Below are 24,883 nucleotides of genomic sequence, written 5' to 3' on the forward strand. Positions count from 1 at the left end.
AGTATGCATCGCGATGTAGTGAAGTGGGATATTTGTAGGACATATGTATGCAGGGCTACCTAACTACGTCGAAGTGAACTAGAGGGCAAAAGAAAAGGCGAAAGAAAAATAAAATATTTCCAAAAAAAATTCCAAAAGTTTGGTGGCTTGGGTAGTTAGAAGAGAAAGAGGAGTGCTATACTGGGTCACGCCTATATTCTATCAAGAAGGAAACTCGCGATGAGATGCACCATCGACATGTCACAAGTTGTCTCTGGAGAGAAATGTCCTCCACCATGCTTAAGTCACAAGATAAGCAACACAGTAGAATTTGAACGCCACTCCAAGAAGTTCATATTAGGGTGAAGCGGTTTAAGAACAGTGACGCATACGTCGTTCAAATACCATCAGCTGATCCCAACGCAATGTCTCTTCCATGAAAGGTTTAGACATAAGGAGGGATCACAAGCCTCTGAAGCTCTCCAAGTAAACAACCACCCACCTGACTTCCTGACCGGGCATATCCAAACCTGGCGTGATAAGCAATAGTTCCTTTCGAGGCTCGCCTGTCACAGCTCTAACACATTATGCAATAGAAACGAGTAAAAACCTCTAGGTGTTTTTGAGAGGCTGTTTCCCGTGTCCTAAACTAGCAAAGCGCAGCGCTGGCCATTTATTCGCCATCTCGGTGAAAAGGCACTTTTAGACTTTCACGTGTAGGAGATGACCAGTGGTTTCTGGCCGACAACATGAAGTTGCAAGGTGCAAGAGAGAAGCCCGTTCCGGAGTGCAATCTATCCGACAGACCCGTCCTCACCGTCCTCATCAATGAACATCAACGCACGGACCACAGATTTATTTATCCATGTAAGGCATCGATGCCACCACTAAATGGAAATTCTCCCCAGCACCTCGATGACCGATGTTTATCGCCGCCAGCTGCCAATCGTCTTGTCGAAAAAAATCAGGCTGTCTGCCATTAATTCTTCGCTTCAGACGGCTCCAGCAACATCCCCATTGTTCTTGGGAGGTTTGATGATTGCAACGGACTACAAAGTGAAGAGTACAGGCGTTCTATTTGAACGAAGCAATCGAAGCCACGTGAACTGGTTACGGCAGGCATCATGGAGAAACCCCGAAATGATGGTCACAAAAGCAAAGGTAGTTCGGGACCTTGTGTTAGAATTGAACAGGGTGTGTGTTACCCGCATGAATGTTTCCGGTCTCTTGTTCCTAGACACATTGCTAGAAAGAGGATTGAAGTGCGACGTCACAGGCAGCAATGGTACTGACTACTTAGTAACTCCCTCATGTCAAAAGTTGAAAGAAAAAAAAACCTAAATGTCCAGAGCAAATGAAGTGATCTAGATATCACCGAAGTAAAAGAGCTGGCTAACATTTGCAAGGACAACTCAGGCGTGAAAATCATTATTTGCTCCGCAAATAAACCGAACAGAAGGAGAGCTGGACCGCATAAGCTGGGCTTATAAATCGCACCAGTGCCTGGCTGCCCCACTGCGAGAGAACTCCGAACACTCCTCGGCATCTGGAGGGTAAGCGCTGACCCGTTGGGCTTACCGACTATAAAACCCCGACAAGCAATGATTGTTTCCGAAACGTACACAAAAAGTTGATTGGTTGATACAACGCTTATGTGAGGTTGTGTATAGTCCGGCTTCCCGGGGATAGGTCATGAAGCTTGGGAGGATCGAATACGTAGGTAGAAACGGCGAGAATCAGCACAGGTAGCTGTCTAGAGCACATATTTTCAACCTGACAACTTGCATCTGATCAATCGTCACAGTTCCGTGAATAACCGTGAGCACCTGCAGGTAGAAAACAATATGAGGTTTCTTCCTCTGATCGGAGACTTCCGTGGATGTTACTCGACTTGAAGCGCATGTGTCCGGCCAGGAAAGATGGAAGTTAGAACATCAATTACCGGAGTTCCATTCCCTCACATCCCAGTTTTTTTGGGCTTCCGTCATCGGTCAACCAGGCTGTCTGGGTCACTTACAAGTATACCTACCCTGACGAGTCTTAAGAACACTCAGGCAACACACGTTTTAGCCGTTCACAGCTTCGTATGCCCCAAGTCAACCACCGCTGCCTACGTACCTTAGTACCCAATTGATCTCTGAGCCCTTCGGCCCTCTCTACACTAAACTTCTGTTGTACCCCCACCGCAGACTGAACAAGAGACGGGAGCACGGGAGGGCTGACGGCGGGAGCTGGAGTCACGGTGGTCAACCGGTGGGTATCTCATGTGCATCCACTTCCCCAGGCAAAAGGTACAGTACCAAGCAGCCAATTGTACATGCAGACCTGCAGGACAGAAAAGTGACCATGGATAAGCGCAAGGGTCGGTTGCAATTGAGGATGGTGAGAGGAGTCGCTAAGTGGGTTGCGTTTTTTAGTGGATTTTGTTGAGTGGATCAGCCTCCGATGGAGTCATTGTGGGAATGCAACCGCAAAGCCTGTGCCCCCGCCGCCGACAGCGGGCGCAGCAACCTACCACAAACACACACTGCCGCCCCGAGAGTGAGGAATTGAGACAGTGAGATCGGAACCATCCGTACTTGTAGTATTTATCATCCAACAACCAACCCTCTTGGATCTCTTAGTACCTACCTATATAATTCAAACCAATTGGCAATCCTCCCCGTTCGCCCGACCTGGACCCCGCGCAACTGATGCCTGCTTGTGCCACCTCCCGTTGTGGTCGTCGTCGTCTTCTTCTTCCCATCAAAAACCTTTCAACAACTCGACAAAATTGATTGAAAAAAAAAAAGGGCCCGTCCATCCTTCACGCCATCGCTGTCGCTCTGCATCTGTGCATAGGTACAATTTGCTCAGCTCTTTTTTTTTTCCCAAGCAGCCAGACAGACGCACACACCCAACGCGCTGGTTGTCCACGAGATTCCAGAATTTCTCCTTGCTCCTTTCACACACTTCCTAGTCTGCTTTCAAATCGATTCAAAGTTCAGACTATCCGCCCTCCACCCAACTCTCGCGCTCGTCCTCCCTAGTCAGATCAATTCGGCTACAATACCTGACACATCCGAGCCGGCAGCTATCTACAACTACCTACCTTAAATATACCCTCGAATCCTACTTCGCTGGAAGAACTGTGACCTCTCGAACAGTGCAGTCCGAAATTGGAATACACACCAAGACGTATCTTAGTATTTCCGAACACCTTACCGACCTATCCGGCTTTCGGCAACTGCCTTCTCACATCACCACATCCACCTTGACCCGGTCAACTTCGTCAAACAAGATCCGCCGTCGCCGCTTATACAACATCTGGGACACCCCGCATTGTGGCCCCTCCCAGCACACTCTGCGCTCTGGCCGCTGGACCATCTCGCATCGCATCCACGGCAAGCCGCCTTGAGCGACCGATTCCACCCCAGCTGCGTCACCCGTCTCCCGGGACGCATTACTTTGCGACACCCGACCCTGCCGGTACCTAGTATCGCAACATCTACACTGACCTAGTCCAACGCCAAAGGACATCTACAGACATCACAATACAACAAGCCAACCATGTCTTCCCAAACTTCAACGGGCATGGCGACCCCCGTCACCTATCCTCCTCCCGAGCAAGCCTCGACTGGCAACACCATGGTGCCTTATACCTTCCCCCAGGCCAAGCTGAAGCTCCAACAAACGCAGCCTGGGAGGACACCTTTGGTTCTCGTGGCTTGCGGCTCTTTCTCCCGTAAGTACTCAAATGCAATACAGTATCTTGGCAAAAAGGACTCCATTAACACTTCCCCTCTTCCTCTGCAGCCATCACATTCCTCCACCTTCGCATGTTCGAAATGGCCTCCGACTTTGTCCGATTCAATACCAACTTCGAAGTCTGCGGCGGCTACCTCTCCCCCGTCAGCGACGCCTACAAGAAGGCTGGCCTAGCTCCCGGTCATCACCGTGTTGAGATGTGCTCCCGCGCCGTCGAACATTCTTCCTGGCTAATGGTCGACCCCTTCGAGACGGTCAACTGCGACGAAAACGGCGAGCCCGCTTACGTTCCCACGGCGCGGGTGCTTCGACACTTCGACCACGAGATCAACACCGTACTGGGTGGCATTGAGGGCACCGATGGTGTGCGGAGGAAGGCAAAGATTGCGCTTCTTGCTGGCGCAGATTTGGTCATGTCAATGGGTATGAACGCCTTCCCTTTCACACGCCACCAACGTTGTATTGAAGGATATTGCCGTGTATCATTGCACAATAAGCTGACTCACTGTACAGGAGAGCCCGGGCTTTGGTCGCCGGTTGACTTGGGAGTCATTCTCGGGGAGTACGGCGCTTTCATCATTGAGCGCTCGGGAACCGATATCGACGAGGCGCTTGCTACGCTGAGGCAGTACGAAGACAACATTTGGGTTATCAGCCAAGTGATACAGAATGACATCAGGTTCGTCGATCCCGTTGGGATGGGACCCTTAGGGGACCCTTGTACCACCACACCATCGGGTAAAGCTAGTGGCAAAGTGACTGACACGCACAACTTGTCTTACCGCAACATTTAGCTCCACCAAAGTCCGTCTCTTCTTGAAGAAGGATCTGAGCGTGCGATATCTTATCCCTGATCCTGTTGTCGAGGTATGTCATTATCGTGTTACCCTCCTATCAGGCAGTGTGGCGGAATTTCGACCCTAACATGGCATACAATTAGTACATTGAAGAGCACGGCTTGTTTCAAGATGAACAGTCTAGCAAGAAGAAGAACAATGACACCTCATCAACAGGAGGAAAGGACAAGGAGAAGGAGAAGCCAACGACCGCCGATGGGACAAGTACCCCTTCAAGCTCGACCGAGGAAACGACACAACAGAGCTAGAAGCTCAAGAGCTGGTCTTCTACACACCGATATGAAAGGCTTCCCTGCGCTTAAAGTCGCACCTTCAGTCAGCGTGGCAGCTTCAGGCACCTGAGTTCACGGAGGATGAACTACTCTTTTTTTTTTTTTTTTTGGAAATGACGAGAATCGCCTTTTAGAGAGAGGAGTAGAAGAGCGAGATCATTGATCTTGGGGCAGGAAAGATTTGAGGCGCGGAGAAAGCGGGTAAATGGCGTTTACGGTGTTTTGGCTTTTTCATTTGACTATATTTTTTTCTCTAACTCGGGCTATGAATGAACACGAACACGATGGTTCAGGTCATGGATGGAATGGTGTTCTTTCATTATAGGTGGAAGAGCCTGGCGGGTGGAAGGGGGTTTTTCTTGATTGTTGGCTGATTCGAGCCATTTTGGTTACGCGCGTGCTGAGCGAGATATGGATGGTGAGATTTAGGATAGGAGGTTTTTGTTCGCATCGATCATCATCATCACATCACTCTTCATTGTCGCTTAGCTCAGTGCCGCGATTCGCTCGCTGCTACTCTTTATGCTTTGAGGTGACGAGGACAATTTGTTTTCTGAAGGCGCCGTCATGATCTGCTGACTCTTTTATACAATCTTGTCGAGGCACTTGGATTGGGACACCACCCCTCCCCAGTCTGCCCTTGTTCTTCAAATCAATTGCGCGTTGAAAAGCGTTCAGAACGATACCCTTCAACACGTCGCCGGAACCAGTCAGCCAGCCCGCCAGTTATCTTGTTGATTCTGTTATAGAGATACTCGAGCGAGTGAGAGAGGTAGCCGGGCAATTATTTCACGATACCCATTTCTTTCCCCTTTTCCTCCTTCTCAAGTTTAGGAAATTAAAAGGTGCAAATGTCATGTATCTCGACTCTCTGAGCAGACACACATTTGGAATAACTAGGGAGTAAGTAGTTATGATTCATTTGGCCTGTCGTTTGGTGATAAACAATCGCTGTTTGGACAATCACCCACTCGTGCTTCACAAGAGAGGAGTGAAGAGAGAAGTGAAGAGAGGAGTGAAGAGAGGAGTGAAGAGAGGAGTGAAGAGAGGAGTGAAGAGAGGAGTGAAACCGAATCTGTCCAATGCAGGTAAGGTGATTGTTAAACTTCACTGTTCAAGATCTCCCACGTACATAACATCCAAGTGCTGGCTACAGTGTTCACAATACCGTAGAAACTCGGGCAATTGGCAAAACCAAATCCCTCTTTGAGCGCCCGACAGTAAGCACAGGAAGCAGCATACTCCTGTACATATGTCCGCTCAGTTAGTGAAGGCTCTACAAAACTAGCCAACGCTATCCTGCCTGCGTTCCAAAGTACAGGCTCGGACTCGAGCTCTACAGATCATGCTGTACTATGCCCCAAAAAACCTCTTTTTGCGGCATTTTGGTTTTGCCAATTGCCCGAGTTTCTACGGTATGCATTCGTATCCGGAAATGGGTAGAGGTAAAAAGCATGCATTATTGCCGACTTGATGGACGGATGGAGGTGCATCAACTTTACGCAAATGCATTCAGCCTTGTGCAACTCCCGCCCTCTTACTTTCTCCATCTCCAGAAGACTGCTCGTTTGTTTTCATCGGCTCGCCTGCCCCACTGCCACTACCTCCTGCAATCTCTCCCGATGAGCCGTCAGCCTGCTGATGTGACTGCCTTTTCGAATTTGGTCGTTGCGCTTCTGCTTCTGTGTCAACCATCTCGGCATCTTCGTCTCCCCCCTCCTCATCTTCATCATTATCCCCTTCCTCGTCCTCTTCGCCCTCCTCATGACCATCACCAGCCTCCTCCTCGTCACTCGCAGGGTCTCTGCCATTGTCTCTATCCCTCATGGCTTGGGCCGTTGTGTTTGGCTGCTGCTGCTGCTGCTGAGGGCGCGATGGAGCTGCGTTTGACGAGGTTGAAGGATTCTTCGTGGCATAAATAGCCGCTATCGCTGAGTTGTACAACATTAGCGGATTGCGCGAAGAGGGGCCGCCACCAGGCACAGACGTAGATTGAGGAAATTGAGGTTCAGAGACAGGCTGGTGTTGTTGCTGCTGCGGTGCCTGGGCCGGCGCCGGTGCCGGTGGCGGTGGGCCTTGCCGTCCAGATTGCACCACCTTTTTCCAGCGGTCAATTGCCTCCTTGCAAACGGTGTTGAGGTCATGATGACGATGACCATGTTCCAGCCCGACGCCAGATATTTTATGAACGACTATCAGCTCGGACATGTAGTCGATCAGCTTCTTCTCGATGGGGAGTGTGGCGGGGGTTTGCAGCTTGTACTCGCGCGGCTGCTGCAGCACGTTAAGATGTTCGATCTGCAGCTTGAGGTTGTTGTTTTCCTGCCGGACGCGGTGCTGTTCCTCCTTCAGGGTGTTGACATCCTTTTGCTTGCGGGCCACGCTGCGCGCCAACTCGAGCTGCCACATCTTCTCGCGGTCGAACTGGCTCGAGGCTTCCCAGACGCCAAAGGTCTTCTTCAGGTGCTCTGAGACGGCCTTTTCAAGGGTCTTGTTGATGGTTTCGGAGCGCCGGATGGCTTCCTTGATGTCGACATTGACGAAGTTGACGGGCGGCGGGTAGCTGAGGTCCTCATTGACGGCGGTGGTGGCGGCTCTGCAGTTGATGTGCCATTTATTGAACTGTTCTTGGAAGTGGTTCTGGAGGGCTTTGAACTGATCCCAGCCGGGCGGCTGGAGGGACCAGGAGGTGGAGGTTGGGTAGAAAGTGGAGGAGAATATGGTGGGTGGTGGTTCGAGGCATTGGAGGACGAGTGCAGGGAAATCCAGAGCCAGAGGGTCAAAGTCAAAGGGCATCGTATGCAGATCGACATGTAGCCTTCGAAATTGGAGTTAGCAACTCACATCGGACTACTGTGTATAACTGACAACTTACTTAGCAGCCCTCCAGGAGCAGATCATCTCACGCAGGGCAAGCTCGGCAGCTCTCGCTGTATCCTGGGCATCCTGAATCAGTTGCCTCGGATCAGGTTGGTGATGCAGAGGCTGTTGGCCAGAAGAAGACGTATGAGGTGGCGGTGGTGGCGGTACAGGGGCCAGCGACCTCGAGCCATCTGGGAGAGCCTGCCTCTCTTCAAGATGTGAAGGAACGCCGTTGCTTCTTTGGGATAAGTCAATAACCCCGGTGGCCTCCCAAGGGGTGTTGAAGGGGAAATTCCTCCCAAACGGCGTGCTCACACTTCTCCGTTTGCTGTGGGTGGCAGCGGGAGTTCCAGCGAGCATAGGGGTCGGAGCCGGAGATTGGACGACATCGGAGGGTGCAGGACTGATGCCATCCTTAGAGGGTGCTCCCGATGGTGTTGCACTGCCGGCAGCAGATGCTGAGGCATCTCGTCGTCTACAGGTACCCTTGGTTCTCCTCCTAGTTATCGTGCCGCGAAGACGTCTAATAGCCGTGACATCGTGAATGCCGTCAGGCTTTTTGGGATTATTAGGTCTGATGTAGAGGTCGAGATGGCGGCCAAGGGAGGATGAAGTGAATGGTTGGCCGCACCAAGGGCACTTTTTGTCCTTGACGTGCTTTGGCGTGTTTGGGTTTGACTCAACCGAGAGAGCTGGTGTTTCTGTCCCGGCCATTGTGTCCGTGAGGCAATCCCGGGCTGGTGCCGGTGCCGGTGCCGGTGCCGGTGCCGGTTCCAGAGATGCGGAGTTTCTTCCGGAACGCTAACTGAGATACCGAGCCCCGAAATCTCGGGTCCCAGACTCGAAATGAAAGAGCTTCAACTACGGTAACAATGGGGCTGTCCCGCGACGCGCAATTGGGACTGCGCAGTATTGGTGGAGAGGAGCGCTTTGTTGCTTGAGAAATCCGGTCTATCGGATGTGGATCCCCGGACCTTACCACTCGGGTTCGGAAACAGTTAACGGCGCTCTTGTGAAAATTGTATTTCGCTGTCTCGGAGCGAAGGGCAAAGCTCCTCAATTGGAATCACCGGATAGATGCGCGGTATGTAGTTAGTGATTCGTCGGGTCGATATGAGATGAACGTTCGGCATACAAGTACGCGCAACGTAACAACGGCTGGGGAAGTTGAGATGAAGACCCAAGTGGTTGTCTTGTCGAGGGTTGAGGACGGGAACTGCCTCGCTGAGGTCTCATCAGATACTGTTGCTGCGTTAAGAGACTCAGACCTAGCTGGGTGAGTATGTCAAAGTTGCAAGGTGATGTGAGTATTTCCAGACAATGGGTCCCAACTGACTTTGAACACGGAAATGGAAAACTTGACAAGTTCGAGATATCGCGTCCAATTCACGAGCGGCCCAGGACCCCAGACCCGCCGTGAACCCTTTCCGTTTCATTCTTTTCTAGTCTTTCCGCACAGTATAGGGGGTACCGTACACTATAAGCCGACAAGGACTCATGAACTATGCATCAACAGGGGGTAGCGGTAACATTTTCTGTACGCAGCTCATGTCTCGGCTTGGCATTACTTTACACCTTTTCCCATTTCAAGCTTAATTGACTATCCAATGATCAAGTAGGTGCCCTGAGTACATAGTGTAGAGGTAGTTATCTTTTCAGTATAAAGACCATGCTAGTGCTCGCTCACTCAGATCGACACATACTCTTCTATTTCATGGGATATACTTGTAGTCTCAACTTCTTCGGAAACCTCAGGAATAGGATCGTACCTTTCTGATCCAGGACCGGGGCGGGATGGTATCTGCATGTGAGAAATTGCATATGCGTAAAAGATGCATCGCCAAATTTGCACTTGTTTCGACTAAGACACCAAGATCCATGGACACAGCTGCCATCTCATACTAGTTGTCTAGAGGTCGGAAAATTGATGTATAGTTCCAGTACTCTGGTTTGTTTACGCCATCGATCACGGCTTTGTCCCATCTCCTCGCTCAGTCGAGCATGAGCCATCCGAGCCGCGCTGTAATATCCAAACTATGTATAGTGGACAAGATATCTGATGGGCCCCTTTCCTATTGCTGTGTCTACTTGTACGCAAGGTTCTGTGTGGAGATGCTGTCAACTCTCTCGTCCATCTGCGATACAATCAATTGTAAAAGTGTGAACCCGACTCTTTATATTTAGCACCACACATAGCTTGACAATGACTGGTTCCATTAGGCACAACGAAAGGGTCCTATGTGAGTTGTGTTCCATCACATGCAGCTGGTTGTGCCTTTTGTCATGTAGTGCATTCTACCATCTGCTCGGCGGAGAAAGAGAAAACATAACATTGCAGCTTCTGAGAGTTAATCTGATGTTGTGATTGCTTTGTTTTTGGTGCGCCATGCGACGGATGTCTGGTTTTGATTGCAAGGATAAGTACTGTGTGTTGAGAGTCCTCAAAACAATACTTTATCCGAGAGCCCTGATGTTCGATGAGGTTACCCAGCTTGCAAAGTAGTAGTAGAGCTTCCGTCGCCTCTACCCTATCCGAATTGTACTATAGCTGGATGCCGGTTTGGAAAGAGCCGCTGCACAGAAAATGACCGTCAATAATTCCGCTTGTTCGTTTGACGTCACCAAAGGGGCGTTGTCTGATTGTAAGCCATATGATGTGCACGGCACTTTCTTTCCACTTCGCTGAGCAAACGGAACTGAATTCCCAAGATGATTTCAATTGACCGACTTTGAGAATTTTCTTTCAGCTGAGGTTTTGTTCGTCCTTCATCATCTTTCTCTCTCTCGTTCAGAACATGATCATGTATGTATCGGATCACATTACTCTGCATAGGTTACTACTATCAGGTCGGCAAATGATCTGGTGAGTCTATCCAACTTCTCTCACGCGAGGTCACGTGCAACACACGAGCCGAGCCACACTTCGCTGGGACCCAGCCTCACTGCCACTCCCCACTTCTTCGCGTCGGCGCGGCGGGCAATGGAACGAACAAGCACTTGCTGCAGCCAGCTCTATCACTTTTAATGCAGGCCTGGAACTGAATTCCAGTACGTAGCGCACTGAATCTGGACCGGTCGGATCTTCCCCGTTCGCGAACCACCTACTAGATAGTGCACAGCATCGACCGGGAACTACCTACCTCCACCGTCGTCCATACGGATTCTATCTCTACAGTTCTCAGCTCAGCCTCATCTTACTACTTATAAGTCTCGCGTTCACAGTCGTACCTCTTGTGAGTCGATAACGAGACTACCGGCGCATCGATATACCGTCAACCACCGAGAACGAATTCGCGTCGCGCGCCCTGTCACGCATCGTGGTTGACTGCAACGCCCCCCGTTCCGACTACAGCGCAACACTTCGTCGCACCACTTCAACCGCAATCTTCACACCAGCTCATAAAAATGCCCTACGATCCATCGGCTCTCAGCGACGAGGAGGCCGCCTCCGATGTCGAGCTCGACACTCGCTCGGCTACCTCGAGCAGCAAGAAACAGTCTCGCGACAAAAAGTCCGTCAAGTACACAATTCCAGAGCCCGAGGACTTTGAGGACGAGGAACAAAACGGAGACGGCGCCGATGAGGGCGGTGAGGATGACGAGGAAGGTGACGAGGAGGAAGAGGACGTCTACGTCGTCGAGAAAATCCTCGACCATATGCTTAACGACGATGTACGCTACACTGCCGCATCCAAAGTCATCCAGCACGCGGTACTAACGCGCAACTGCAGAACGAACCACTCTTCCTCGTGAAGTGGGAGGGTTACGAGAAAAAGTCCGACCAGACCTGGGAGCCCGAGGACACTTTGATGTAGGGATCGCGAATTCTTTGAATCTTGACTCGTTCTGTTTTGCTAATATCGCATTGCTCATCACAGAGAGGGCGCGTCAGAGAGGCTCAAGGAGTACTTTACCAAGATTGGCGGTCGAGAGAAGATTTTCGAAGCTTCCGCTGCGGCGCAGAAGACCAAGAAGCGTGGCCGGCCTTCTTCAAACTCTGGCACTCCCCAAGCAAGCAGCAACAAACGGTCGAGGAAGAACGGCGACCACCCCCTCAACTCTGAGGAGCCCCAGACCGCCAAGAACGCTGCCTGGAAGCCCCCAGCGGGAAGCTGGGAAGAGCATATTGCTCAACTCGATGCCTGCGAAGATGAGGACACACACAAGCTCATGGTTTATCTGACGTGGAAAAATGGCCACAAGACCCAGCACACAACTGACGTCATCTACAAGAGGTGCCCCCAAAAGGTATGTTCTGCCTATTCCTGTGTATGTCTTGGAGTCCTGGCTGATATTGTTTACTAGATGCTTCAATTTTATGAGCGACACGTGAGGATCATCAAGAGGGACCCCGACTCCGAGGATCGCGAGGGCAGCGTCTCGCAATAGAAGACCGAGGTAGCACTTCTCGAACAACTCGCGTCAGAACTCCCTCCTGCTCGGCGCAGAAGCGACCGCCATGCACAGAAATGACACCGCTACGTTCATCCTTCTTCGGTTAAGGTCACCCAAATGGAGCCGCATATCAACCCTTCTGACCCGCGAAGAGGTCGCTGGATGGTCACCCTGATGGTCGGGCCCCGGAACTGGCCATGATCGGCTCGAGTTGTCTACTGCTCAGCTGGCCGCGAAGGCATTGATTTGCCTGTACCTTTCGGCTGCGCGTTGAAGGGCTTTCTATTTGTGACTTGAGTCTCGACACGCTTTCTTCAGAAACGTGTGAATTGTTCAGTTTAAGTTTGTTTCTCAGCAAGATTTCAATCGGCTTGGGTCTGTAGTCTTTTCCTTCTCTTTTGGTTTTAACGCGTGCCAGGAGGATGGGGGTTTGAAATATCATGCTGGAAATGAAAGTTGGCTCGAGAAGAGTCCCTGAGCCTTGCGGCTCTCTATCATTAGAGCGAATCCGGCACAGCACTTCTCGGCGTGTTTTTCCATCTTCAGAATTTCAATTGAAGGAGTGGCGGATCCAAAAGGCCTGTATCATTGCATTTAACGAGGGAGTGCAGTTGAGTATCCATTCGAGGCATAGCAATATTTGGGTGCGGCGTTCAAGGAAAATACCTGTCCCGTTTCTGAGCTTCTGTTTGAAGAGGCAGTGCCTCCTACTTAGGACATTCTCAAGGGGCGCAGAGAACACTTTTCCTCCTACAGAACTCAACATCTAGAAGTCATAGATGTACTGTTTAGCATATTTGAGTCACCAGCTCACAAGTAATTCAACATCACGGGGATAGTTCCATCACACAGTTTTTGCCTTGAAAACCAACACGAACTTTGCACATGAAGATGCTCCCTCCCATCAGTTCCAGTACAGGGGTAACAGCTCCAAGTGCCTGACCTTATGTAATGTAGCTTTCCATGTCCAGCTGGTTTCTAAATGCGGACGGATGAGTGGCTCCAGCCCAGCCAGCCCAACTGCACCCCTGTCCATCTCAACGTCGCCAACCGGGGGACGCGCCCTATAATGAAGGTCAAACTTGGCGGGGTCCGCAAGGTACGACGCTCCAATGTTTACCAGCCTTCTTCTTTTTCCGCCCTGAGACCACTTACGATGCGCCTTCGGGCAGGTCTTTTACCTACGAAATGCTTGTAAGCAAATGGTAAAGAAGGTGGCGGGGTGAATTGGGCAGATCTGACTATTTTATGCTCGCCCGCCCACCGCCCACTTACCACGCGCTGCCCTGCTTGCCTCCGTTGGATCTGAAATGCGACTGTGATGCTATACCGCTTTTCCTGGTCTTGTTGTCTGCGATTCCGAAATTGCTTTGTATTCTACTTTCTCCATTCCGACAAACAGGTCTCCAAAGACAACTGGGTTGAGAGAGAAAGAGAACGGCAAAGGTAGAGAGAGGTCGACTCGGAATCCGCAGAGGACGACGACTAAAGCTATACCGCCCATCACAGATCACGGAGTTTCATGTCAACAAACCACCTGCATTAGCCAACATCGGTTACGGAGAACAGCTTCTTGAGCGCCAAAGCGGTCTGGAACGAAGAACGCCTAAAAAGTTCAAAGTATAAAGCTCGGCGATCTGGATTGTTCTGTCAGACGCTGCCCTATAACCACAATCTCCAATTCTCGTTATCTTAAGACGAACACATAGCGACGTATGCTTCTTGGGTGAGTTTGCGCGAATCCGATCCCAAGGGGCCATATAATCCCCCATCACTCGATGGCTTTTCCAACACAGACACACAGATATGAAGAGAGGGCTAGAACTCCAGGAAGCTAACATGATGTAATAGAAGAGCCGTCTCATTATCCCATCGTTCATCTCAAGCCACTTACACTGTCGACAACAACAACAACACCACCACCATTTCCAACGCTGACGATTCCAACTTCCAAGCCGAACTACAACCAACAGCTCCCAACACTTTTAGACCGCGAGTCAACCTGATAACGCCAATATCCGAATAAAGTAAACCCTCTAAACCACACCAATCGCCCAGAATGAAGGGAAACGACGTCATCGCCATCATCATCATTGTCCTTTTTATTGTTTTGGCCGCCATCGCCTTTGGCATCTACCGCCTCGTCAGCGTGGCGCGCAAGGCCCACGGCACCGTGACCACCTCGTCGAGCGGGAGCAGCACCAGCTTGACGGATGACGATGAGCATTCACATTCGAGGGGGCGTTAAGTGAAGTGCAAAAACAAAAAAAAAAAAAAACAAAAAAAAAAGACGCATGCGCTAAACTTGTCTGTATTTGACAAGAGAAGCTAGCTGGATGGTGATGGAATGATCAAAAATTCCGGCAGAGAAGGGCACAAAAACTGAGTGTGCGCCCGCTCTCTCAGCGAACCTTGCACATGCATTGGTATTTGCCTAGCTACTAGGTACCTCTAGCTTGCCCCCAATCCATGGGAAGGGAACTGAACCAAATCACGCAAACTTGGGTCGTTTCATTTCACGGCATTGGATGAATGAATGGAGATCGACGAAGAAGAAGAAAACCAGACGAACAGGAATCGTCTCTTCGTTTCGATACCTTCTATCGATTGATGGGAACGAACGGGATCGAACGCGGGTCACAGAAAGCATAAGCTGAGACTGGACATGGCTATGCACACACACCTATATCACACGTGTCTGAGTTTCACGAGACACGACACTTGGGAAGAAACGGATGAAATTGATGGCACACGAGTATATGATACCTGATCACCTTATATCTTTGGATATACTTTGGGCGCATTGGGAGACCTCCTTTGGAAGGTGGATCGGATCGGATCGGGTCGGGTTGGATTGGATTATTATCAATTGACTGACACCATCACTATGGCGTTTTCTGGGGTTTTCTTTTTCTTCTTTTATGCTTGGATGTATGTATGGTTTACGATTTCGTTCCGGGACTACTCGCTGGCTCTCTTGGATATCTGGATGTCGGTGAAGGATGACAAGGTACGGAGATGATATATGAATGATTATGAGATTATTTACGCAAATATTATGGTATGGGTCTGGCATGAGAATAGAGGAACATATGAAAGTGATCATTCTCTGAAATGAGGAAGGCGATTCAAAGTAGGGGTCTTTTCTTGTGTGAGACTGCAATTCAGGGTCTATCAGTTATTAGCAGGGTCTGCATAAGTTGCTAGACATGTCTCAAACTTGGTCCAAAAAAAAAAACGTTGATTCTTCTACAGCCCAATACCAAAGCTCTGAACTAGTCTACGCTTATATCACTTGTCTTTCCCGATTCCCCCTACCACAACCCAGCCGGCTCTAAACATCAACCCTCTCTCCCTACACCCTCTTTCCCCCCACTCTCCTAACCCCATCCCCAAATGCCTGCGTCAACCTCTCATCAACGGCCGCCATTATCTCCTCCTGTTCCGTCTGCGTCAGTGGCTTCGCGCTTCCCTTTCTCTTCCTCCAGCTCTCATCCGTCTCCTTCAAGCCTACATCCCCATCCTTTCCTTGAGCATCTGTAACAAACTCGTAAGTCCTCCACTCGGTATTGTCCCACCCAGTCCCCCTATTCAAATCCATTCCGTCAAAGTCTTGCGTCAAAAAGTGGAGGAAGCCACCATGGGTGACCACCACAATGTGCTTTTCCTGCTGCTGCTCTCCTCCATCAGCCTGGGACTCAGCCCCGGCCCCGGCCATAGCAGAAGAAATAGAATCCTGCTGCTGCTGCGCCAACTCGTACAACCACTTCCTCGCCTTTTCCGCCCGGCGCTTCACCTTCTCCATCTCGGGCTTCCACGGACTATCAGGTGAATGCTTATCCTGCCACCCGTCCTTGACCAGGGACAAATCGACCAACCCAGCCTCGTCAAACTCTTGGTGCAGTTTCTCCGGTGCTGAACCCACGTCGCAGGGCAAGTTGGACACCTCCTGCACTTCTGGCAGGGCCACCACCACCTCCTTCTTCTTTCCCCCCTTTGCCAAACGCTCAACAGCCGGCTGGAAACTCAAGAGACAGGTGTAGAGCGTGCGTCGCATGGGCGAGGCGACGAGGTGGGTGATTTTATCGTGGTAGGGGAAGGAGTCGCGGAGAGCAGCACATTGGGATTCGCCGAGGGGCGTGAGGAGTGGGTCGGCGAAGACGTGGTTGGCTTGGCTGACGTTGTGGTGGCCTTGGGCGTGACGGACGAGGTGAATGTAGGTTTTTGGTGACATTTTGAATGTGGTTGCGGGTACGGGTTCGGTATGATTAGGTGTGTGGACAATTGGTTGATGGTGAGGTTTGAGGGTGGGTGCGGGTTTTTGTTGTTGTTGCTGTAAGAAGCTGAGCTGAGATGGGAGGATATCTCGCGACAACGTGTACGTAGATTGGATTGGTGTTTGTTATTGGAACGAGGTTTAAAGAAGATACGGCGCTGTCGGACAGTATTGTTGACTATGAGTCAGTGTAGGTAGGTAGTCAGGAAGATGACTAATAAAGGGCGAGTCGAAATCGAGACAAGTTGTTCTTGTCTACGGAGACAAGTCATGAAACGCACATCCCAACATCTGGAACAACGAATACGTCAACCGGCTTCCCGGATCACAGTCTTGGCAGCTTCTGATACGGCCCATCAGAGGTGACCGTCGCACCAAACAACCAACAACGAAGCAGCGTTGTCGGCCGGCAACCCTCAGGGTTCTCAAGTCTCATCCGATCTTGGTCCGTTCTCCGCATGCCGCCAGACCGGCTATGGGTCCCGGTGGATTCCACACTTTGCGGTTCCCGGGTCCCGGGGTAAAGGACCCCGAGGCGGGTCCAGTTGATGTAAGCCGCAGCTCCAAATCAACCCGGAACCTCTATACTGATCAGCAGTAATATTCAACTGGGAGGAGCACGCAAAAGTACAATCATTAATCAACCCGTGCTTTGTAAAACCCATTGAGGGCCACAGCTTCAATTTGCATACCTATCTTATGATACGCATGGCATCTTCCTTTGTCTCAATCATATCGCCTCCCATGCAGATAATGCACCACTACTACTATGACACAATCTCCAAAAGTGACAATTACTCAAAGTTCAATAAGTGCTTCCTCAACAACAGGCTGCTTTGGGGCTGGCGCATGCTGTGGCGCCGAAGGGAACGCTTCCTGATCATAGCCCGGATATGTTGTAGTCTGCTGAGGAGCCTGCCACACAGGTGGTAAAGGAGTCTGTTGCGCCGCTGAGTGCTGCCAATATGGCTGTTGCGGAGCCTGCTGAGGCGGTGGTGCCCGTTGGTGGGCTTGCTGTGGGGTTTGCGATGGCTGGACAGGTACAGAAGCAGGCGTTTGTGGCACTGATGGCTGGTAAGAATGTCCTTGCTGAGGAAGGGTGGGATAACTATGGTCAGGAGCTGCCGCCGGGGCTTGCTGCGCTGACTGCTGCTGTTGTTGCTGAGGCTGACCGGGATTGTAGTAATATGAGGCGTTCGGATCGTTGTTAGGCGCACCAGAAGCTGACTCCGGTGCACCTGGCTGCGCCTGTTGAGCATGACCCGGTAGGCTAGGGGCCACCTCGTTGCCTGAATAGTTGTACTGTGGTGCCTGAGCTGGAGGAGCATTGCCCCAGCTACCTGTCCGTTGTGGCATCTGCTGCTGAGGATACTGAGAATTCGGCGGCCCAACCATGGAGCTTCGTCTATCGTATGGCATGTACTGTGACTGTGGTGGTTGCGGTGGGTATTGTCCGTAAGGTGCGTGGCTGTAGTCTGCTTGTTGCTCGCCAGTATAAAAGTTTTCTGCTGCCCCAGGAGCGCTGGGAGCACTCGGGTCTAACGTGGGATAGGGTCCAGTAGGTTGTCGAGGAGCCGGAAGATTATACCCGCCAATGCTGTGTTGGCCGTATGCCTTGGATAAACGTTCCTCAAGCATTCGGTCATAATAACGGACGATAGTCGACAGTTTCGCATGTAGGTCAAGAAGGGTATCTGTTTCAGGTTAGCTTGGACCGCCTATCCAGAAAATAGGCACAACTTACCATGTTTACTCATCGTCTCCCCATATGTGCGGGCAAGCTTCGGTCGTAGGGCGCCAATGGAATCATAAAGCTCCTGAATCTGGGGTTCGCGCAAGATAGTCCCAGGCGGCTGCGTTTGGAGACGATCCACCAAAGTAGCAAAAAGGTTGATGTTTTCGGCTTCCACTGGAGTGAGCTCGTAATCGTTCTTTGGAAGCGTAAAGGGGGCGGCCGAAGAAGAGCTTCCGACGTTGGAAGTCTGTTCCTTGAGGGCGGCCGCATGTCTCTTCTTCTGCTCCTCCATATCCGCGAGCGAGGCGGCAATGGCAGCCTTGAGATCCTCATCTTCCTCCTCCGCAATCTTGGAAACCGAAGTAGACTGCTTATCCGGTTTGTATTGTGTGTTGTTCGCTGGTTCTGAGTGACCGCGAGAGTAACTCTTTACTTCCTCCAGACTCATAGCCAAAGCCCTCTTTAGGTCTTCGTCAAAGCTATCGTCCACTCGAGCGTCACGCGGCTGCATCGACGAAGAGCTCTTGTGTTTGTGGTGATGGTGGTGATGGCGGCTTGATGAATGGTGCTTTCGGTCGGACCCTCCGGATTTCCCGCCCTTGTCGGTAAGTTTTGCGTAGCAGCCATCGTCCACACGGACTGCCTGCATAATTCCGAGATGGGGGAGCGGAAGGGATTTACTCGAGCATTGCTGGTCGAAGCAGTTGCCGCAGTTGCGACAGTGGTGCTTTCTGTTGGTAAACGTGAAGGCGGTCCGACATCTCATACACACGTCCGAGTCAACCCATTCGGGAGGCTGTGGTTGTTCCTAGTTAGCTCTAACACATGGTTACAAAGCCGTCTGTAAGTAACACCTACCGCGCTGCTATCGATCATGCTGCTTGCTACCGTAGGCTTGGGTGGGAAAGAATAGCCCTCCCTCTGAAGCGTCTTGTAGACCTCCCCAATATATGACAGTTCGTAGCGGCCCTCGGCAGCCATAGCCCATGATTGGATCAAGTCGAGGATCTTGTTTCGGACGTCGGGGTTCGGAGCGGCGGGACCCACGGCCTTGAGAAGGCCTACCAGGTTCTCCATGAACTCGCGCGAGGCGATTTCGGCAAGGAAATGTGCGCCGCCATTTTTGACGCATGTATCGGTAAGCTGGTGCCTGTTAGCATGACGCGGCCTAGGCGCGGGGTACGGTTGTAGCGGTGGGCATACGTTGAGGGCGCTCAGTTGTGTGTTTGGGTTCTTGTGGTTGATGCGCTTCTTGAGCGAGCGCATGGCCTCCTTGGGCTGGACGGTCTTGGAGCGAATGACATCGGAGATCTCGAGGTTGAGTGCGATATCTTCCCTACATGAGGAACCGAACAGGTTAGACAGAGGTTCGTACCAAAAGCGAGCAGGGAACCACGAGACGACACGACATACAAGCTGCTACTGGTGGCCTTTTCTATCTGCTCGTCAAGGGCAGTGTTGGCCCCCGAAGACCACCAACTCATCATTTTGGACAGTCTATCTCGAGTATGCGCTTTGGTGTTTAGCGTCAAACTGGACAGGCTGGAGAGGGGGATGATATCGCCGTGTCGCGTGGTGAAGGCGGGAGGGTATTTCGAGTGGTTGGGTAGTAGGTAGTTGTCGTTGTTGACCAGCCGAATGATTCAAAGTCGGTTCTGTTTCCAAAAAGGCATCCAGTACTATACTGGGTTGCCGAACAGCTTCTCCGGCCAATGATGTAGTATCAACGGACCGATGTCGACCAAGATACGATGCTGACTTGGAGCAGGAAGACGGCAAGTATGGTAGGAGATGGCAGGAAGGATACCTACCTCTACCAGCCACTCACTGACAACGAGTGCCTGTTGCTAGGTAGGTCGTTTCTGCCTGTCCGTTGGTTACGTATGACAGGCGGCATGAGCCCCGACCATCCATGCTCTGCCGCGGCCCAAGCCCCCAAGGTGACCCAGTGCCTGTAGCGCATCCAAGGGCCGGGGTACGTACCTCCCCCATGTCCCGGAGCTGCGGGGTCTTGTCGTTGCCACGGAGGGAGGCGACTTGGGTTCCCCTGGCCTGGCCACTATGTTAGTGAGCGGCAATTGACAGATAGAGATAGAGGAGTTCAAGCTGAAATATAGCGGTTTATGCCTAATGTATAGCGCTAGAGGACTAACATGGCTGCTGAAGGGACCTTGTGAGAAGCCATCATATCCAAACCCGTCCCCTCCCAATGACGCACTCGGCTGAGGTGCCCTTGCCCCTGTTGTGTCCCCATCAACACTCGGGGAGTCCAGGCCCAAGAAGTTCCCAGTGACAACAACCCAAGTCAACAACCCCCACCAAGAAACCCACCAGAGACGGACTGACCGTAACGCTTCCTTCCTTGGCCGAACACCTTCTGCCTCCTCGATATTAACTATGGAATGATTTACGCAAGGAAACAGTTCAGTTCAACCGAGCAACCGAACGAAACGCGCGGGAACCGGTCACCGATTCGCTCCGCTGACCATCCCTCCCTCCAGTTGCAAGATTCGTGTGCCAAGAACTATACTAGGAATCACAGGCTGCCACTCATGGTGTACGCCTTCGAACCGCAGTCGTCATCCTGTCCATCCTCTCCACGAACCACCCATTCTTTCCCTGATTCAAGCCAACGACGAGGCCAGGAAAGCTTGACGACATAGCGAAATACCGTCCATAACACCTGCGAACGCTCTCGACTGTTGTTGTAGAACTGAACCGCCACCTTTTGCGGTCGCATACTTGAGCAGCACGACGCGCCGTAGCAACTCGACTTCAAGGCTTTGCGATTTGCGCCCCCAGTGCGCCGAAAGACATCATCCATACCAGGGACTGCACATGGCTGGATCTGTGACCATGGTCAACCATGCAACACCTGCGCATTCCGTCAACGGGCAGAATGGCCACATAACAGGAGGTTTGGACGGCACACAAGATGGTGGACAGAACCGGATAATCAACGGAGGGGGAGGGGGAGGGGGAGGGGGAGGAGGAGGACATGGGCCAGGGACCGGAGGAAGCAAACGACCACCAATGCCGCATCTTGACGACCTCAAGGCTGTTACAGTCAGCATAGACCCCGCGACCCCGATCGACAGTGCTCTCAGGCTCGCCGAAGAAGCACTCCAGCAAGCCAAAGCCTTCCAGTCCTTTGGTAGAATTGACATGGCCTTCAAGTCATACATCAAGGCCAACATCATAGCTCTGGATATCATCCCGAAGAATAAGGACTGGGCGCTGCTGGATCGAAGCCGACCGAACGTATATATGCGACATCAACATCTGCTCCGACAGATCAAGAGCCTGTTAAGCGACTTCGATAAGATCAAAGAGCAGATCAAACAAGATAATGCCCGAACGGGTGTCCAGCCACTACTAGGAAGCCCAAATCAACAGAAAACGCCCAGTGTCGGATACGGACATACGAGATCACATTCCAACTTCTCGTCAAATACCACAAGTCCCGACAATTCAGTCTATAGCTCGCCCCGACAAAGTACGTATGCTTTGCCAGATCAGTCATGGCCGTCGCCCGGGAGGTCCAAGCCAGCCGTACACCCCAAACCTCAGGCTCTCCACGGTCATACGCTTCAACACTCTGGCGGTCCGGCGACAACTTCTACCAACAATGCAGCTCAGGACCTCGCTCTTCGCTTCGCAAAGCTTCGAGCATACACCGCCAGTACCCCGAGTCCTGCCAACGCAACAACAATACAGGATCCTCGAATTCGGACACAGCCCATTCCGCAACCCATAATGCCAATAAACCCACCGGCACCGCGTGACCCCCCGAGGTCACAAGTACCGAGTGTTCCTCCTGCTACTGCTCTAGCGGATTTACCTCGCGTACCAGCTGCTATCTACAACCCGCCACGAGGTACAGTGTCCAATGAGGCAGCCGAACTTCCATCTAGCGCTCCTCGTGCCATATTTACCAGAAAGGGCTCAACGGCATCAGCTACTGGCATGAATAGGAATGGCAGACCCCGTACGTCCGATGAAAGTCTTGTTTCTGGACCACCTGTTACAAGTCCAAAGATGAGACCAAAGCCCGCTATACCCGATGGTGATACTATCTCGGCCGAGGAGCTTGAGCGCTACATGAGAGTTGGCGCTAGGGACGTGTCGATTCTCGTCATTGACATCAGAAGTCGTGACGAGTACGATGAGGGCCATGTCATGTCACAGGCAACAATATGTGTCGAAAATGAAGTGCTGATGCGGCCAGATATTTCCGCTAGTGATATAGCAGAGAGCATGGTATTAGCACCGCAAGCCGAACAGCAGCGTTTTGAGAGACGGCATGATTTTGACCTGATTGTTTTCTACGACCAGCGGTCCAAACGCCTTGTATCGAGTCCCCAGACACCAGAGGAACGAGCGGTCCTAACTTTCTACAATGCCCTTACAGCGTATGACTACGCCGGCGGATCAAGTTCACAACAGCGACTGAAGTTGCTTAAAGGTGGAATAGAGGCGTGGACCGACCTAGTTGGGACCGGAGCTTTGCAGACATCTTCCACGAGTGCCGCTGCGAGATCACAGCCAAGGCCACCTTTGACCCACAACCTCACAAGTCGTCTACGCAGAAACGTAACGCGGCCAATACAAGATCTCGCGGAGGTTCAAAAATGGGAAGAAAACATCGACATTGTTACTCCGGTGAGAACTACGGAAGACTTTTTGCGGAGATACCCTTCAGTTTCAACGATACAGGAGTCCATGACTTCACCTATTAACCCTGCTGCCGCTCGGCCAGCGAGCCCATTACCTCGACATATCGTTCACGAACAGAACCTTTACTCTTCGCTACCATCTCCTCCAACTCGCCCGGCTCCGACCGTCCCACGTAGGAGTTATAGCGGCCTAGCAGAAACCGACACCAGCACCACGGCAACGTCGACGAGATCGTCACTTAAATCGGGAATTGAGAAAGTTCGCAAGTTTAGGACTGGTCTTGTCAACCCTGGTGTATTCTGCTTCGCCAACAGCTCTCTGCAAGCCATGTTCGCCACGCCTGGATTTGCTCGCGAGTTGTACACGGGTGTTTGGAAGGATGTGTACAAAGTCCCACTGAAAGCGGATGAGAAGAACGAAAATCCCCAGTTACTCACCAAGTATCTAGCTGGTCTATTCCACTGGCTTGATGAGGGAACGCTGAGATCGTTGGAAGCGAAGCATCTCATGGTACGTGATGATTTGGATATTATGTGGCCGTCGAGGACGATTCACAGACTAACATTGCATAGGCTTATATACACTTTATTCACTCCAAGAACGCGGATGGCAGGAAGAAACCAGAAACGGAAATCTTTGGCGGGCCGGCGCAGCAAGATGCCCAGGAGTTCTACTCCTTTATCATTGACAACATCCATGACGAAACCAATGTTCACCGAGACCGCAAGCCGCCCAAAGAAGAAAAGCCGTATACACCCAAGAACGGGACAGTGATCCAGAATGCCATTGATTATTGGCGTGACTATTCAACCGCCAGTGCTTCCATCATTGACAAATACTTTCGGGGCCTAGAAGTCTTCATCTCCCGCTGCCAGAACGGCGAATGCCGGCAAGAAATCCGCATGTTCCAGCCCTGCGACGTCTGGATCCTCAACATCGCCGCCGAGACAGGAGGCGAAGGCCATGGCTACGGAGTCACGGATCTTGACCGTCTTCTTGCCAGCCACCAAGCAACCGAACACTTCCCGGATCTCAAGTGCGAAACATGCAACCAACCCGGCAGGACAAGACGGGCCAAGTTTGCTCGACTACCTGACCGTCTTGCCTTTTGTCTCAACCGGTTCAACTCGTCCTTTGGGCAGTCACGAAATTCGTTTTCCTCGATCCTTTCTGGCGGTGGTTCCAACAAGATCCACACCAAAGTACGGTTCCCGATCCGTGACCTCGATCTGACCAAGTACTGCGCCGAACCGGATCCGGACATGGCAACTACGGACGATGCGCACTACGCCGGCCGCATGAAGTATGATTGCTACGCCGTCACGGTACATGTGGGACAGGGAATCAATGGCGGGCATTACTATACGTACGTGCAGGATGAGCAGTCCAAGGACCCGACGGATTGGTTCAAGTGTAATGATGATTTGGTGGAGAGGGTGAAGATTGGAAGTGGTGGTCCGGGTCTGAATGGGAATGGAAATGGAAATGGCGGAATGCCGGACTTGACGGAGGCGATGTATGCAAATGGGAACACATCGGCTTATATGGTGTATTATCGGAGGCAGGGTACTTGAGCGTCTCTTTGGACGGAAGGCGTTGGTTGAGCGAGATAGAAGGCTTCTCGTCTTTGGTTTTGAACTTGACACGAACGATGACAAAGGGGAAACCACTTTTTGTCACCACTCATTGTCGTTTGCTTGCTTAGACGTACTCTTGGGGACTTGGCACATGATGGTGTGAGAGTGCAAATGTATACATACTATGTCTTACCTTGTATATAATTAGACAGCGCCGGCGGATATGAGAGCGATGATTGATGATGATCAGTTGAGCTTCGCGGCAGTCTACTCTGTACATCCCCTGACAAACTATACTGGACGACACTATTTGACACATTGAGGTCATTAGGATATTTATGGTCACGAGGCCGCCACCCTCTTCATCCCATCTTACGAATCGTGTAGAATAGGGGACCAATACCAGCTGAGATGATGACAGCCACCTCGGCCCCTGACATGAACGGCGGGCGCCTTTGCGGGGTAGCTCACTGCAAGTTGGCTGCAGCAGCCTATCGTATAGATGC

At 51.5% G+C, this 24,883-nt stretch overlaps 8 protein-coding genes across 8 annotated transcripts; 4 read left to right on the forward strand and 4 right to left on the reverse strand.

The window, feature by feature from the left end:
• Nucleotides 1–3,329: 3,329 nt before the first annotated feature.
• NEUTE1DRAFT_87829 (uncharacterized protein) lies at nucleotides 3,330–4,963 on the forward strand (the record flags this gene model as incomplete). The annotated part of the gene is made up of 5 exons (XM_009856126.1): nucleotides 3,330–3,703; nucleotides 3,775–4,149; nucleotides 4,240–4,405; nucleotides 4,521–4,593; nucleotides 4,667–4,963. The coding sequence occupies 5 exons, from the start codon at nucleotides 3,529–3,531 to the stop codon at nucleotides 4,829–4,831; spliced, it is 954 nt and encodes a 317-aa protein (XP_009854428.1).
• A 992-nt stretch (nucleotides 4,964–5,955) lies between these two features.
• NEUTE1DRAFT_48924 (uncharacterized protein) lies at nucleotides 5,956–6,198 on the reverse strand (the record flags this gene model as incomplete). The annotated part of the gene is made up of 1 exon (XM_009855534.1): nucleotides 5,956–6,198. A coding segment is annotated over one exon (243 nt), but the record flags the coding sequence as incomplete, so codon positions are not given.
• A 169-nt stretch (nucleotides 6,199–6,367) lies between these two features.
• On the reverse strand, nucleotides 6,368–8,431 carry NEUTE1DRAFT_50222 (uncharacterized protein; the record flags this gene model as incomplete). The annotated part of the gene is made up of 2 exons (XM_009855609.1): nucleotides 6,368–7,673; nucleotides 7,731–8,431. The coding sequence occupies 2 exons, from the start codon at nucleotides 8,429–8,431 to the stop codon at nucleotides 6,368–6,370; spliced, it is 2,007 nt and encodes a 668-aa protein (XP_009853911.1).
• Nucleotides 8,432–10,842: 2,411 nt separating this feature from the next.
• Nucleotides 10,843–12,957, forward strand: NEUTE1DRAFT_69147 (uncharacterized protein; the record flags this gene model as incomplete). Its single annotated transcript, XM_009856127.1, has 4 exons — nucleotides 10,843–11,389; nucleotides 11,449–11,528; nucleotides 11,596–11,965; nucleotides 12,023–12,957. 4 exons carry the CDS (start codon nucleotides 11,123–11,125, stop codon nucleotides 12,104–12,106), a joined length of 801 nt encoding a protein of 266 aa, XP_009854429.1.
• Nucleotides 12,958–13,425: 468 nt separating this feature from the next.
• Nucleotides 13,426–14,189, forward strand: NEUTE1DRAFT_118196 (uncharacterized protein; the record flags this gene model as incomplete). The annotated part of the gene is made up of 3 exons (XM_009856128.1): nucleotides 13,426–13,558; nucleotides 13,622–13,838; nucleotides 13,964–14,189. 2 exons carry the CDS (start codon nucleotides 13,828–13,830, stop codon nucleotides 14,136–14,138), a joined length of 186 nt encoding a protein of 61 aa, XP_009854430.1.
• A 1,154-nt stretch (nucleotides 14,190–15,343) lies between these two features.
• Nucleotides 15,344–16,511, reverse strand: NEUTE1DRAFT_148794 (uncharacterized protein; the record flags this gene model as incomplete). The annotated part of the gene is made up of 1 exon (XM_009856129.1): nucleotides 15,344–16,511. The coding sequence occupies one exon, from the start codon at nucleotides 16,344–16,346 to the stop codon at nucleotides 15,468–15,470; it is 879 nt and encodes a 292-aa protein (XP_009854431.1).
• Nucleotides 16,512–17,023: 512 nt separating this feature from the next.
• NEUTE1DRAFT_148795 (uncharacterized protein) lies at nucleotides 17,024–19,610 on the reverse strand (the record flags this gene model as incomplete). Its single annotated transcript, XM_009856130.1, has 5 exons — nucleotides 17,024–18,082; nucleotides 18,133–18,919; nucleotides 18,982–19,266; nucleotides 19,327–19,459; nucleotides 19,537–19,610. 5 exons carry the CDS (start codon nucleotides 19,608–19,610, stop codon nucleotides 17,187–17,189), a joined length of 2,175 nt encoding a protein of 724 aa, XP_009854432.1.
• A 1,369-nt stretch (nucleotides 19,611–20,979) lies between these two features.
• On the forward strand, nucleotides 20,980–24,629 carry NEUTE1DRAFT_87840 (uncharacterized protein; the record flags this gene model as incomplete). The annotated part of the gene is made up of 3 exons (XM_009856131.1): nucleotides 20,980–21,428; nucleotides 21,621–23,310; nucleotides 23,373–24,629. 3 exons carry the CDS (start codon nucleotides 20,980–20,982, stop codon nucleotides 24,372–24,374), a joined length of 3,141 nt encoding a protein of 1,046 aa, XP_009854433.1.
• Between the last annotated feature and the right edge of the window lie 254 nt (nucleotides 24,630–24,883).

The sequence above is a fragment of the Neurospora tetrasperma genome (assembly GCF_000213175.1).
Source record: "Neurospora tetrasperma FGSC 2508 unplaced genomic scaffold NEUTE1scaffold_6, whole genome shotgun sequence".
Taxonomy (NCBI): Eukaryota; Fungi; Ascomycota; class Sordariomycetes; order Sordariales; family Sordariaceae; genus Neurospora; species Neurospora tetrasperma.